This window comes from Scylla paramamosain, chromosome 18, assembly GCF_035594125.1.
Source record: "Scylla paramamosain isolate STU-SP2022 chromosome 18, ASM3559412v1, whole genome shotgun sequence".
Classification (NCBI taxonomy): domain Eukaryota; kingdom Metazoa; phylum Arthropoda; class Malacostraca; order Decapoda; family Portunidae; genus Scylla; species Scylla paramamosain.
The window spans coordinates 16,831,570-16,844,915 of NC_087168.1; the positions used below are offsets into that span (position 1 = coordinate 16,831,570).

Genomic DNA, 13,346 nt, shown 5'->3' on the forward strand with positions numbered 1-13,346 from the left:
TCGTTGATCATTTGTACTCGAGGGGGCACAAGAGAGGCCTTGCCCCGCCCTTGGCCAGCTTGAGCTGCCATGCTCGGTTCATAGAAGTCTCCCGTATTTCCATGAATCTTCATAAAATTTTACGCACTTCTTAGAGAGAGAGAGAGAGAGAGAGAGAGAGAGAGGTGTGTGTGTGTGTGTGTGTGTGTGTTATAGTTGCTAAAATATCACCCGGGTGTCGCGTCTACAACTTTTTCTGGTCGCCTGACAGAACTGCAGCTTTTTTTTTTTTTTAGCAGCGCGCGTCTTGCCCTTTGGTCTGTTTGCATTGAGGGTCAAGAGCCGCGATCAGCGGCACTGCAGCGAGCAGTGCTTACGAAAGGTGACGGATCATGTACTCGTGGTATGTGGCCACTAAATTCTTCGCATCCTTGTCGATAGAGGAAGTGCTTGTATAAATAAATAGTTGGGGTGGCTCCTCCGGGTCGAGCGGTGACACGCGTGCGCAGTGTTTGCTTCCTGTTCAAGTCGTGGCTGTGGCGGCGCCTAGTGGCATCCTTGGGCAACAGGCGATGACTGCTGAGGGTTTGTGGCAAGGGATGCGCAGCAGTGCCTCGCGAGCTGACTAATCCAGGTGTGTCTTGCCTCGCCGCCTGCCGCAACACTGCTGACATTTGCCTTTGTGTGACACGGTACTGAAGTCAAAATCTGCTGAAAACTCATTACCATTTATATTTCGTCACGAGTATCTCCAGAAATGCTTGTGTAATGTTTAAATTATGGTGATTCAGGATCTTCATCACTACCAGCACCTTGTGAAGACTTGGTTAAGCAATACTACTCTTGATCAGTGGTTTTCTGAATATTTTTGAAGAAACTGTGCAAACTGAGGCGATGTGGTTATGTAGCGGGATCTGAGTGGGACTCTCAGCCTCTGAGGACCTTGAGAACACTCCCGCATGCTTGTAGTGTAAATCCAGTGAAGAGTGCAGTGAACTAGAGGTGGCTGTAGTGTCGCTAATTAGACGTTGTTATATTGTTACTAAATATCCTCAGTGGTTGTCTTCAGTGACTCATCTTACACTGCATTCTATTTCTTGAAAGGGAAATGCTCACCTTCTCCATAGAATGAGTAGCGGTGTTCGTGTGTTTGTTCTGAAAAATTTGTATCCCGTCAGGAAAAAAATGTTCTAGTGGCTCCTCATGCCTCATGTTATAGTGTTCCTCATGCCTCAGGGAATGTAAGAAAAAGAAATGATCGATTTTCCCCATCATCCCTCTTGAATTATGCAAGGATAAAGACAGACTAGTGACGTCTCCATGTGAGTGTCTCGCCTCTACACGCTTCCAAGATAGTGAACCTTTATTTTCGTGAGTTTTTTCGTAGATAATGAACTTCTAATTTTTTTCCTTTACGTATGTCAGTTTCTTCGCTCGCTGCATAATTGAATATAAGTGTGTGCGGTGGAAGGCAGCGGATGGAAGAGAAGCATGACAACACGTGACCCTCCACTTGTGTGTCTACAGGATAAAGATCTATAATCTGAGCTACGGCTTGACTAGATAAACTGACAGGGGAAGACTTAGACAGATAGAATGACAGTTGGAGAGTGAGGTAAAGAGACTGACTGACGGATAGTTAAGCAGAGTGACGGAGTTAGGCAGACCGACAGAAAGATAAGCAGGTGGACTGGCAGATGGGGAGTTAGATAGATAGACTGACAGACGAAAAGATAGGCAAACGCAGTGACAGAGTTAGATAGACAGAATGACAGACGGAAAGATAGGCAAACAGAGTGATAGATAGAGAGTTAGGTAGACAGACTGACAGACGGAAAGATAGGCAAACAGAGTGAAAGATACATGATTAGGCAGACAGACTGAAAGACAGAAAGACAGGCAAAAACAGTGACACGTAGAGAGTTAGGTAAATAAACTGACAGGCAAGCATTGTGAGAGAAAAGAAGACAAACAGATATACAGAAAGGCAGCGATGTTGAAGGTAAGACAGGACGAGAAGTAGCGAGGCAGACAGACAGACGACACAAACTCAGTCTCTCACTGGTATCATTTATGCAGCGTTCCGTGTATCGCGGCGGGAACTGGGCAGTGGCACTTAGCTGGAGGTGTTGCGTCACTACCCGACTCGTAAATTGCTTATGTTCCTCCTTCTCTTCTTCCTCCTCCGCCTCAGTTTCTTTGGTCTTTTTTTTTTTTTTTGTCATTGTTTTATTGTCATCGCTGTCGTCGCTTTCCTCCCGGTCCTCCTCCTCCTCCTCCTCCTCTCCATTTCCTTGATCTTGTTCTTTTTCTTATTGTCGTTGTTATCGTCATTGCCATCGCCTCTCTCCTCCTCCTCCTCCTGCTCTACCTCCTAATCCTCGCTACTCTTTGCTTCTGTACCTTTACTTCACAAGGACACAGTAACTAAGTGATAACTCAACAACTTTTCTGAGCTGTTATTGGGAAAGGACCCTTGAGGACACAATTTTCATCGCTGTGGCCTTTGAAAACGGTCCTGATGGGATCCTAAAGCATTATTGGTATTTTCAAGGAAATAGACTCTATTGATCGTTTTATTTTATTTATTTTATTTTTTTTTATGATTCCAGTGATAAATAAGATAAGATAAATAAAAGGACCCTTGAGAACCTGAATCTTTATCTCTGTGGTCTCTGAAAATAGTCATAACGGGATTCTAAACAACAGAATAAATATATATATATATATATATATATATATATATATATATATATATATATATATATATATATATATATATATATATATATATATATATATATATATATATAAAAGGACCCTTAAGAACTTGAATCTTCATCTCTGTGGCCTTTGAAGAATCATAACGGGATTGCAAACAGTAAAAATAAATAAATAAATAAATAAAATTAAATAAAAAGACCCTTGAGAACCTGAATCTTCATCTTTGTTGCCTTTGAAAATTGTCTTAACGGAATCCTAAACAGTAAAAAATAAATAAATAGATAAGTAAATAAATAAATAAAGATAGAAGAAAAACGAGCCCAGGTTTGCTGTCCTTGATTTACAGACCCTTTATCAATAAGGAATAAGGATCTTGGTGTTCCCTGGCATTGCTCGGCCGGCAGATGGCACGCTCGCATTCAAGACCCATTAGCAGAGCTCAGCAGCCACAAAGGCATCCGCGCGGTGATGCATGAATGTTTCAACACTCTCTAAGGAAGTCACAATGCTTGAGATCCATAAAAGTGTTCCCGAGGCATTGAGTGAATCTTTAAACACTTACACAAAGGAACTAAAAGAATATGGAATGGACTACATCTTGACACGTGTGTAGATCTGATTTGCTGGTGTTTATTATTATTATTATTACTATTATTATTATTATTATTATTATTGCTATCATAATTATATTTTTTAGTTACATCTATACTTGTTTACTTATCTACTTATTTCTAATTTTACCAGCTTTCATCATGATCTCATTGCTGCGGCATCAAAATTAAATCAATCATTTTTTTTTTTATCTTCAGTCCGTTTTCTTTCTCTCACTATCTTTTCTTTTTCTTCTTAGAGAGAGAAAAGACCAAGAGGGCCAACCATCCTTTATGTATTATTTTCTTGTCCCATGTTCTCTTTGTTTTCTTGTCCCTCAAGCAGCCCGTTTTCTTCCTTGCAGAGAGAGGCCGGAGAGCGGAGGTCAAGAAAGAACCATCACATGAGCGACACCAGAGAAAGAGACACACAGACAGGACGGCGAGCTGAAGACCAGAAAACGAAGGAGAGATTAACACACGAGAGAAGTAACGTCGCTAGTCTAAAGTGGCGGAAAGACTAATCATCTGATCTGAGGACGCGTTCACTCAAAAGATGGCGTGGGCGGCGTTAGGACAGTCCAGGGAGGCGAGGGTTCTGTTCCTGCTGTACCTGGCGGCGGTGACTCTATCCTTCGTAGCGGCCCAGACCGGCGTGAACATTAGTAAGTGTTGTGGTGAATCTTATGTATCAGGGACCGTATTCTCTTAGTCTTTTCAGCTTCTCATCTCAACTTTTTCACCTTTTTCTTCTTTTCTTTTCTTTAGTGTGATTTTATTCCACATACTGATACAGGTTTACATTAAGTTTATGATTTTTATTCTGTGAAGGAGTTAAAAATCATATCTACTCACTCAGTTACTATGATTAGATCTTTATTTACTGTATTCTGACTAACAAGATGTGCCTGTTTGAAGTTCACAAATCGTCAGACAAACACACACACACACACACACACACACACACACACGTTCGGCATTCATGTTCAAAATAATCGATACAGAGTGGCATCGACCGCAGACAGACATTAAGCAAGTAAGAGCAAAGAAAGAAGAATATATTATGCAGTGACTGACAAAGGAGGAGGAGGTGGTGGAGGAGGAAGAGGAGGAGAAGGAGGAGGAGAAGAAGAAGAAGAAGAAGAAGAAGAAGAAGAAGAAGAAGAAGAAGAGGAAGAGGAAGAAGATAGGTGTAACGGTGATGATGATGATGATGATGATGATGAAAAGAGTGAAAGAAAGAATGGAAGAAGAAAAAAATCATGATAATGATGAAAATTATGATGATAATGGTAATAACAATGGTGATGATGATAATGATGATAAAGAAGAACAACACCAACAATATCTGCTACTTCTACTACTACTACTACTACTACTACTACTATTACTACTGCTACTATTACTACTACTGCTACTATTACTACTACTGCTGCTACAAAAGGAGATGATAAAGAAGAAGAAGAAGAAGAAGAATGAGTCTCTTATTATTCATCAGGATTTTAGACTGGTGGTGGTAATGGTGGTGGTGGTGGTGGTGGTGTTGATAATTAAGCAAGACAGGTGGTTTGGCATTTCTTGTTTTACTGCCTTTAATGGAGGCAAATTCTTATGACTGTTGGTTGATGGTGGTGGTGGTGATGGTGGTGGTGGTAACGGTGGTGGTGGTGGCGATGGAGACTGTCTTCTCTTTCTTTGTGATTTTCTCATGTTCCTAGTCTTCATCATCATCATCATTGTCTTCTTTTCTTCATCGTTATCTACTTTTATTATTTTTATTGTTCTTCATAAACTTTTCGTCTTTCTCTTCTTGTTCATAAACTGTCTTCTTTTTTTTCTTTTTCATCGCATTTTCTTTTCTTCTTCATCACCATCATCATTAACATCATCATCATCATCACCATTTTCTTCTTCTTCTTTTCTTCTTATTATTATTATTCTTTCACTTCTGCTTTCTTCCCTTCCTCCTCCTCCTCCTCCTCCTTCAATTGTACACAGTGATGGTGGAAGTGGCACAACTAATGGTGATTGAAATAAAATACATACATAACGTAATGTGTAGATATAATTGTACTGCAAGATATGATGTGTGTGTGTGTGTTTGTGTGTGTGTGTGTGTGTGTGTGTGTGTGTGTGTGTGTCGGTGGTGGATTGTGGTATGTTTCCTAAAATGGTCTTTAGGTGTATATAACTTGAACAAGAAGAGTTATGAGTGTGCCATTTGGTGTAGGCAAGGTGCGCTTCGGGGACAGTGGTGTGGCAGAGAGAGAGAGAGAGAGAGAGAGAGAGAGAGAGAGAGAGAGAGAGAGAGAGAGAGAGAGAGAGTGTGGAGGGACCAGTGAGTAGTGATTGCATTTCTTTTTATGTATAGAGAACGAGATATAATATTCTTAACCTGGTTCTTTATACGAGTGGACGATAGTAGTAGTGGTGGTGGTGGTGGTGGTGGTGGTGGCGGTAATAGTAGTAGTTCACCAACAAAGGATACGTATACAAATTCCAAAGACGTGCAGAAAAAATGTTACATCGTTTTGCCCATATTAAATCAGCACCGCTCTCAAAACTCAGAAAATTACAGAAAAACCGCTAAATTAAATCAGGGGACGTTCAAGTGACTGACTGGTAAAGAAGTTTGAAAATAGAAGGCACCAAATAAGATCTAAACTTATAACGCAATCATTCGCAAACGGAGCTGTGGATATCACCAAACTGCGCACCGGATTTTCCTAGATAAGTATGTGTCCTTAGATTTACGCCTTATAGCAGCCCTGCTCTACACTGACTACAAGTTTGGTGCGCCGTCAGAGTCCATCATGTAAGTGCACCAACAAGCAGCAAAGTCTCAGAAGCACTGATCAAATGTGACGTTCTCTTCGATCCCTTGCTTCCCTTGCGCCTTTAGAAGCTTCATGTGTACTCTTGCGGTGCAGTACCCTCTGGTGGCGCGTCCCGTCCTTGACTTCATCGGTCCGTAGTAGCAGGAAGAAAAGAGAAAAGGTTAAGAATCGACCGTGAAGATAAAAGAGGAAGAAGAGACTGAGGTCGGAGAAAATAAAAGATGTATGGGAGGAAGGAGGAGGAGGAGAGGAAGAGGAGATTAAGATTGGAGGAAATGAAAGATGCATGGGAGGGAAGAGGAAGAGTAGGAGAGAAAAGGTGAAGAATCAGCCATGGAGTAAAGGGAGAAAGAAGAGATTTGTACTGAGCTGGAGTAGATAAAAGAGGAAGAGATGAATATTGATTATGAATAAGGGAAAAAAGAAACAGAGGAGGAGGAGATAAGACTGTAAAATCAACCATACTGAAAAAGGAGAAAGAAGAGATAGAGAAAGGTTTACAGGAAATTAAATATTAACAATTGGCTATAAATAAGAGAGACAGAAGATAGAAGAGGAGGAGAGGAGAGAATTTAAAATCAAGCATGAAGCAAAGAGATAAAGAGAAGAGATGGAGACAGAGGAGAAGGAGGAGAAGATTGATCCGAGTCACAAGGAGGAGGAAGAGATCAAATAAAAGGAAGAGAAACATGAGGGAGAGAAAATAGAAAGAAAAAGGATGAAGAAGAGAAAACACAAAGGAGAAGAAGGATGAAGGAAAGAATAAAAAGGAGGAAATGAAGAACCTACCACAAAAAAAAGAAGAGAAAGAAGATACATACAAGGAAGAAAACAAAAGATGGAGAGACAAAAGAAGACCAGAAAAGAAAAATATCGACTATGAAGAAGGCAAAAGAAGAGGAGAAGGAGGAAGAAGCAGAACAAGAGGAATTAGAAGAAGAGGTTACCCACACTCGTGAATAATTTAATAACAGAACAGGGTAACAGAGAATGATGAATACCTCGCTTTGTTCTCTCCTTTCGGTGCAATACAGTGGTTCCCTATTGCATGACGCATCTAGGGGCTTGTATAGGAATATTGGAGAGTGTATGGGAGTGAAGGGTAGTGTATGGGAGTGAAGGGGAGTGTTTGGGAGTGTAGGGAAGTGTAGGGGAGTGTATGGGAGTGTAGGCAAGGGCATGGGAGTGTAGAGTAGTAGTGTATGGAAGTGTATGGTAGTATATGAGAGTGTAGGGTAGTAGTGTATGGGAGTGTATGGGGAGTGTATTGTATAGTATGTTTGAAAGTTTAAGGTGTGGTATGAATGTAGAATATTGTATGAAGTATTGTATGGGAGATGTAAGGAATTGTATGAGGTGTTGTATGGGGAGGGTAGGTTACTGCATGAGGTATTGTATGGGGGGTGTAGGGTATTATATAGGGTACTGTATGGGAAGTGTAAGGTATTGTATGAGGTATTGTACTGGGAGTATAGTGTATTGTATGGGGTGTATAGGGTATTGTATTGGCAGTATAGGGTATTGTATGGGAGTATAGACTATTGTATGGGGTATTGTATGGGAAGTTTAGGGAATGGTACGAGATTGTATGGGGAATGTAAGGTGCTGTATGAGTATTAGGAAAGAAATGGAAGGGAATGAAACTCGCTTATGCACAGGCTTGTCGTGGTGTGTGTGTGTGTGTGTGTGTGTTTGTGTGTGTGTGTGTGTGTGTGGCAGTGTGTACACAAAGCAGCCTTTCAATTATTCAACACTTCACTGCTACACTGGAAGAAGACCGTCAGTATGAGAGAGAGAGAGAGAGAGAGAGAGAGAGAGAGAGAGAGAGAGAGAGAGAGAGAGAGAGAGAGAGAGAGAGAGAGAGAGAGAGAGAGAGAGAGAGAGAGACTGTAGCAATATCACCACATTATAATTATGGTTGTTATTATGGCCATCTTGCATGTTTTTTTTTTTGAGGGGGTTGGTAAATCAATGTGTGTGTGTGTGTGTGTGTGTGTGTGTGTGTGTGTGAGATAAAAGTAGTGATAGTGATGGCATTATGGCGTCACCAATAGATGTATGGTGATAATGGTGATGGTAATACTGTAATGGTGTTTGTGAGATGTTGATAGCGTGGTGGTGTGTATAGCAAGGTGGTGGTGATGGCGATGGGGACGCTGCAGTGTTGATGTTGTTATTAGTGGTGGTGATAGAGGTGGTGGTGGTGGTGGTGGTGATGCCTGTAATAGTGTGGACATACTGGTGGTGATTTTTGTACAGTGATGATGATGACGATTCTGAAAAGCAGTGGTGGTACTTGCGACGCTTTTAACAGTGTGACAGAGGTGGTGGTGGCGGTGATGGCTGTAGCAATGTGGTGGTGGTAGTGGTGATGACGCCTCGAACAATATGGCTGCGAAGATAGTAGTGGTGTTGATGACTGTAACAATATACCAGTGGGGATGATGGCAATGATAGTGCTTGTAAACGTGGTGCTTATGTTAGTAATGCCTGTAATAGTGATGATAGTGGTGGTGGTGACCTGATAGCAATGGTGGTGGCGGCAATAACAACACGAGTCGCTTCCCCGCAGTGGTGATGCACGAGGTGGAGAACGAACAGGCGACCCAGGGCATCGTGGCGGCCGTGAAGTATCTGCAGAAGAACACGGGGGAGGGAGTGACGATCGGCAGCCAGGTGTTCATCCCGCTCAAAAAAGGTGAGTGATGGTGACTGAGGATGACGCACGGTAATGGTAAAGAGTATAATGATAATGAAGATTGTGATAAAAAGTAAAGATGATTTGAATGAGGAAGATATGTAATTGTTTGCTCTAATGTTCATCTCGGTCAAGAAAGGTGAGGGAGTGAGTGAGACAGAGGGTGAAGCACGGTAATGATAAGGAATACAATAATAATGGGGACTGTGACAAAAGGTAAAGATGATTTCAGGAATTAAGATAACTGTTTGCTCTAATGTTCACCCTGGTAAACAGAAGGCGATATACAGCAATAATAATAATAATAATAATAATAATAATAATAATAATAATAAAGAGTATAATAATATTGAAAATTGAGATAAAAGATAAGGGTAGTTCGAATAATAAAAGCACCTTACCCATATTCAGATACATGTTCCTTTCTGCAAGTTTCATATAATTCCTCTCATAAATCCAACTTTAACACTCCCAGGACCTTATACTTGCATATTTCATTGAAGTCTATAAAACTAAAATTGCTTCTCTGATTTCCATAGAATTTAAAGGTATGAGCTGCATTGAACCTGCTATAAGAACAAGTATATATGTAAATGTAAGTCCTTTCACTACAATATACAACAATTCAGGATCTAACAGACACCTACAAGAAAGAAACAAGTAGCAAACAGAGGGATTAGGGCTAAAAGAACAGAATTTCCTATTTTTAATCAGTATCATGTTAAGAAGCGGCTGTAGAACGAAAAGAAATATCTCACAATGGTTTATGATGAAGGAAAAACGCGCCAAATAACAACGAAAGGCTTGAATCCTGAAACCCATACAAATCACTCCTTTTCTCCTGACGGCGCTGCAGGCGATGACGTGGAAGCGACCGTGAATGAGACGTGTGCCAAGCTGGACGAGGCCATCGCGGCGGACACCAAGCCCCACATCGTGCTGGACGCGACTTCTACGGGGCTCATCTCAGAGACTGTCAAGAGCTTCACCCGCGCCCTCGCCCTGCCCACCTTCTCCGCCTCCTACGGCCAGGAAGGAGATATCAGGTACACGCACAGTCACATTGTTGAAGTAGTAGTAGTAGTAGTAGTATATGGGTACAGCATTGAGATAGGACAGCACTAACTTGACTCAGATGCCTTATACAAGTTATAGGTACTAACCTAACCTAACGTAACCTAACCTAGCCTAACCTCAACCTAATCTACAGAACTAAATTGGCTAATATTCTTTACCCTGATTTTTTTTTGGAAGAGGGAAGTTGAGTAGATTTTTTTTTTTTCCCTCTTTCAGAATTTTGCATTTAGCCAGTCTCCATTACACGCAAAACAACTAAATGAATAAGTAAATACACAGAAACAAAGATAAATAAATACACGTATCTTTTATTTTCTCTCTCTAAACTGTAACTAGTTTAATGTATGTAGTGCGGCTGAAATTCAAATATAGCAGACTACGTAGTATTGCTTAGCGTTCTATCACCCTCACCTGTGCAGAGAGTGGCGGGACCTGACGGAGGAGGAGGAGAAGTACCTGGTGCAGGCCATGCCGCCCGGTGACATCCTGGTGATGGCCGTGCGGGACATCGTGGAGACCCAGAACATCACCAACGCGGCCATCATCTACGACGACACGTTCGGTAGGTGGTGGTGGTGGTGATGGTGGTGTCAGTAGTAGTAGTAATGGTAATAGTAGTAGTGGTAGTAGTGGTGGTAGTAATAATAGTAGTACGGGAAGTAACAGTAGTAGTAGTAGTAGTAGTAGTAGTAGTAGTAGTAGTAGTAGAAGTAGTAGCACGGGGAGTAGTAATAGTAGTAGTAGTAGCAGTAGTAGTAGTAGTAGCTGTAGTAGTAGTAGTAGTGGTATTATTAGCTTGTGGTTGCTGCTGCTGTCATTGTTGCTATTGTTGTTGTTGTTGTTGTTGTTGTTGTTGTTGTTGTTGTTGTTGTTGTTGTTGTTTTTGCCGTTGTACTTGATGTTCCTATTGTTCTTGTTGTTTTAAGAATGTATATGTTTCATTCTAGACATTTTCATAAATAAATCTAATAATTCTCTCTCTCTCTCTCTCTCTCTCTCTCTCTCTCTCTCTCTCTCTCTCTCTCTCTCTCTCTCTCTCTCTCTCTCTCTCTCCGCGACAGTGATGGACCATAAGTACAAGTCGCTGCTGCTGAACCTGCCGTGCCGCCACATCCTCACCAAGGCGGAGCAGACCGAGATGGACCTCAGGAAGCAGACCAAGAGGCTCATGGTGAGTGACGCAGCCCGACTTGACTTAACCTAAGCTAACCAAGAAGAGACCCATTGTAGTAAGTAACTCAACCTGACCTAACCTGACGTAATCTAACCTAACCTGACCTAACCTAACCTAACAAAGAAACTCATTGCAGTAACTAACGCGGCATTACCTTACCTAACCTGACCTGACGTAACCTAACCTAACCAAACCTAACCTACCCTAACCTAACCTGACCTAACATAACCTAACCTGACGTAACCTAACCTAGCGTAATCTAACCTAACCTAACAAAACCTAACCGGAATTAACCTAACCTAGCGCAACCTAACCTAACATAGCATAAAGCCTCTTACCACCTGTCCCAGAGAGAGAGAGAGAGAGAGAATGCGTTGCCTGTATTGCTCAGAACTCTCATTCTCCTCGTCTCTTTCCCGCAGGACGCCGACATCGTGAACTACTTCGCGGTGGGCACCCAAAAGACCATCAGCCGCATCCTGGACGCCGCCACAGCCAATAGCATGTTCGGGAGGAAGTATTCGTGGTATGCTCTCTCCAAGGTAGGTTCTTGTGTCATCCTGGTACGACTGGATAGCCTTAATCTAACCTAATCCAACGTAACTTGACTTATCTGAATGTTAGGAAGGAAGATAAGTTTTTCTTCCCTTCCTTTCCTTTCTTCCTCTACCACCCCATACTTCTTGCACTTCCTTCTACCACTCCCTATCTCTTGTTCCTACCCTCTACGTCACCCCTCTCCCCACCAGGGTAAAGAGGATATTCAATGTGGCTGCGAGAACTCCTCCGTGGTGTACCTGCGGCCCCACCCGAGCCCGGACACCCGAGGGAGGATCACCATGCTGCAGCGTGACTACGGGCTGACCGCTCAGCCTATCATCGACTCCGTTTTCTATTTCGACTTCACCATCAGAGGCATCAAGGCGGCCGCGTGAGTGTCTGAACGGGAGAAGAGAATGGGAAGGGAGAAAAAGAATAGCGGTTGGGGAGGAAGACTGGGGATGAAAGAAGGGACTAAAGTGAGAAAAGTGAAGGAATAAAGTGGAGGAATGCTGGAGAGAAGGATCAGAATGGGAAAGAGAATGGACTAAAGAGAAACGGGAAGGGAAAATGGGAGGAATACTGGTGAGAAGGCTCGGGAGAGGAAAGAGAATGGAGAACTAACAGAATCAAAAAGGGAGAATAGGAGAAATGTTGTTGTTGTTGTTGTTGTTGTTGTTGTTGTTGTTGTTGTTGTTGTTGTTGTTGTTGTTGTTATTATTATTATTATTATTATTATTATTATTATTATTATCTTTCATGGTTAGAATATAACATGAACCTACATTTTCTTTCTTTACTCCTTTTTCCTCTTATCTTTTCTCCCTTCCCTTCTTCTTCTTCCTTATTCTTCCTTATTCCTTCTACTTGCCTTGTTTTCCCCCATTCTTTCTTATTCCTTTTCCCTTCTATCTTTTCTCCCTTTCTTACTCCACCCTCCTATCTTTTCTCCCTTCCTTACTCCTCCCTCCTATCTTTTCTCCCTTTCCACCCACTCCCTCCTTCTCCTCGTTCTTTCTTTCTCCTTCCCACATCCTTCTTCCCCCTCCCTTCTGAATCCCCCGTGGGTGCGCGCAGGCTGTTGGCGCAGGAGGGCAAGTACAACAACTTCGAGTACGTGCGGTGTGACGACTACAGCGAGGACAACCCTATCATCCGCAACGACCTCGACCTGCGCAGCGCATTGCAAAGGGTAAGGCGCCGGGATTACGCCGGGATTGTATATATATATATATATATATATATATATATATATATATATATATATATATATATATATATATATATATATATATATGTATATATATATATATATATATATATATATATATATATATATATATATATATATATATATATATATATATATATATATATATATATATATATATATATATATATATATATATATATATATATATATATATATATATATATATATATGTACCGTACTGCAAAGAACTCAAACGACCATTTTACATATGTATAACGGTTCCTTTTTAAGTAAGCAGCATATCAGAATTGTTATGTAAAAATTCTTTAAATTCAAATTTCTTTCAACATTTGTAACGCAGGTCTTGACCTGTACAAAAAATTGGAAAACATTTTCTGATAAAAATTTTTTATCTAAGCTTACAGATAATTACATAATGAAATGCAGAATAGGAATATTCATATAAGATATATATATTAATCGAAAAACGTGTGTTTTCTGTGTTATATTTTTT

General features: G+C 41.1%; 1 protein-coding gene across 9 annotated transcripts in view; it reads left to right on the forward strand.

Annotated features, from left to right (window-relative positions):
* LOC135109185 (ionotropic receptor 25a-like) overlaps positions 1-13,346 on the forward strand; it is a 32,042-nt gene that overhangs the window by 453 nt on the left and 18,243 nt on the right. For 6 of the 9 annotated variants that reach the window (XM_064020351.1, XM_064020349.1, XM_064020347.1 and 3 more), the window contains exons 2-9: positions 3,659-3,958; positions 8,703-8,828; positions 9,685-9,874; positions 10,325-10,467; positions 10,967-11,076; positions 11,502-11,621; positions 11,829-12,010; positions 12,697-12,811. In XM_064020351.1, the coding sequence (XP_063876421.1) occupies positions 3,850-3,958; positions 8,703-8,828; positions 9,685-9,874; positions 10,325-10,467; positions 10,967-11,076; positions 11,502-11,621; positions 11,829-12,010; positions 12,697-12,811 (1,095 nt within the window). In that variant the 5' untranslated portion in view covers positions 3,659-3,849. Of the gene's footprint in view, positions 1-466; positions 614-651; positions 672-1,328; positions 1,351-3,658; positions 3,959-8,702; positions 8,829-9,684; positions 9,875-10,324; positions 10,468-10,966; positions 11,077-11,501; positions 11,622-11,828; positions 12,011-12,696; positions 12,812-13,346 lie in introns of those variants that run through there. The other 3 variants (XM_064020343.1, XM_064020345.1, XM_064020346.1) reach the window with 3 other exon arrangements.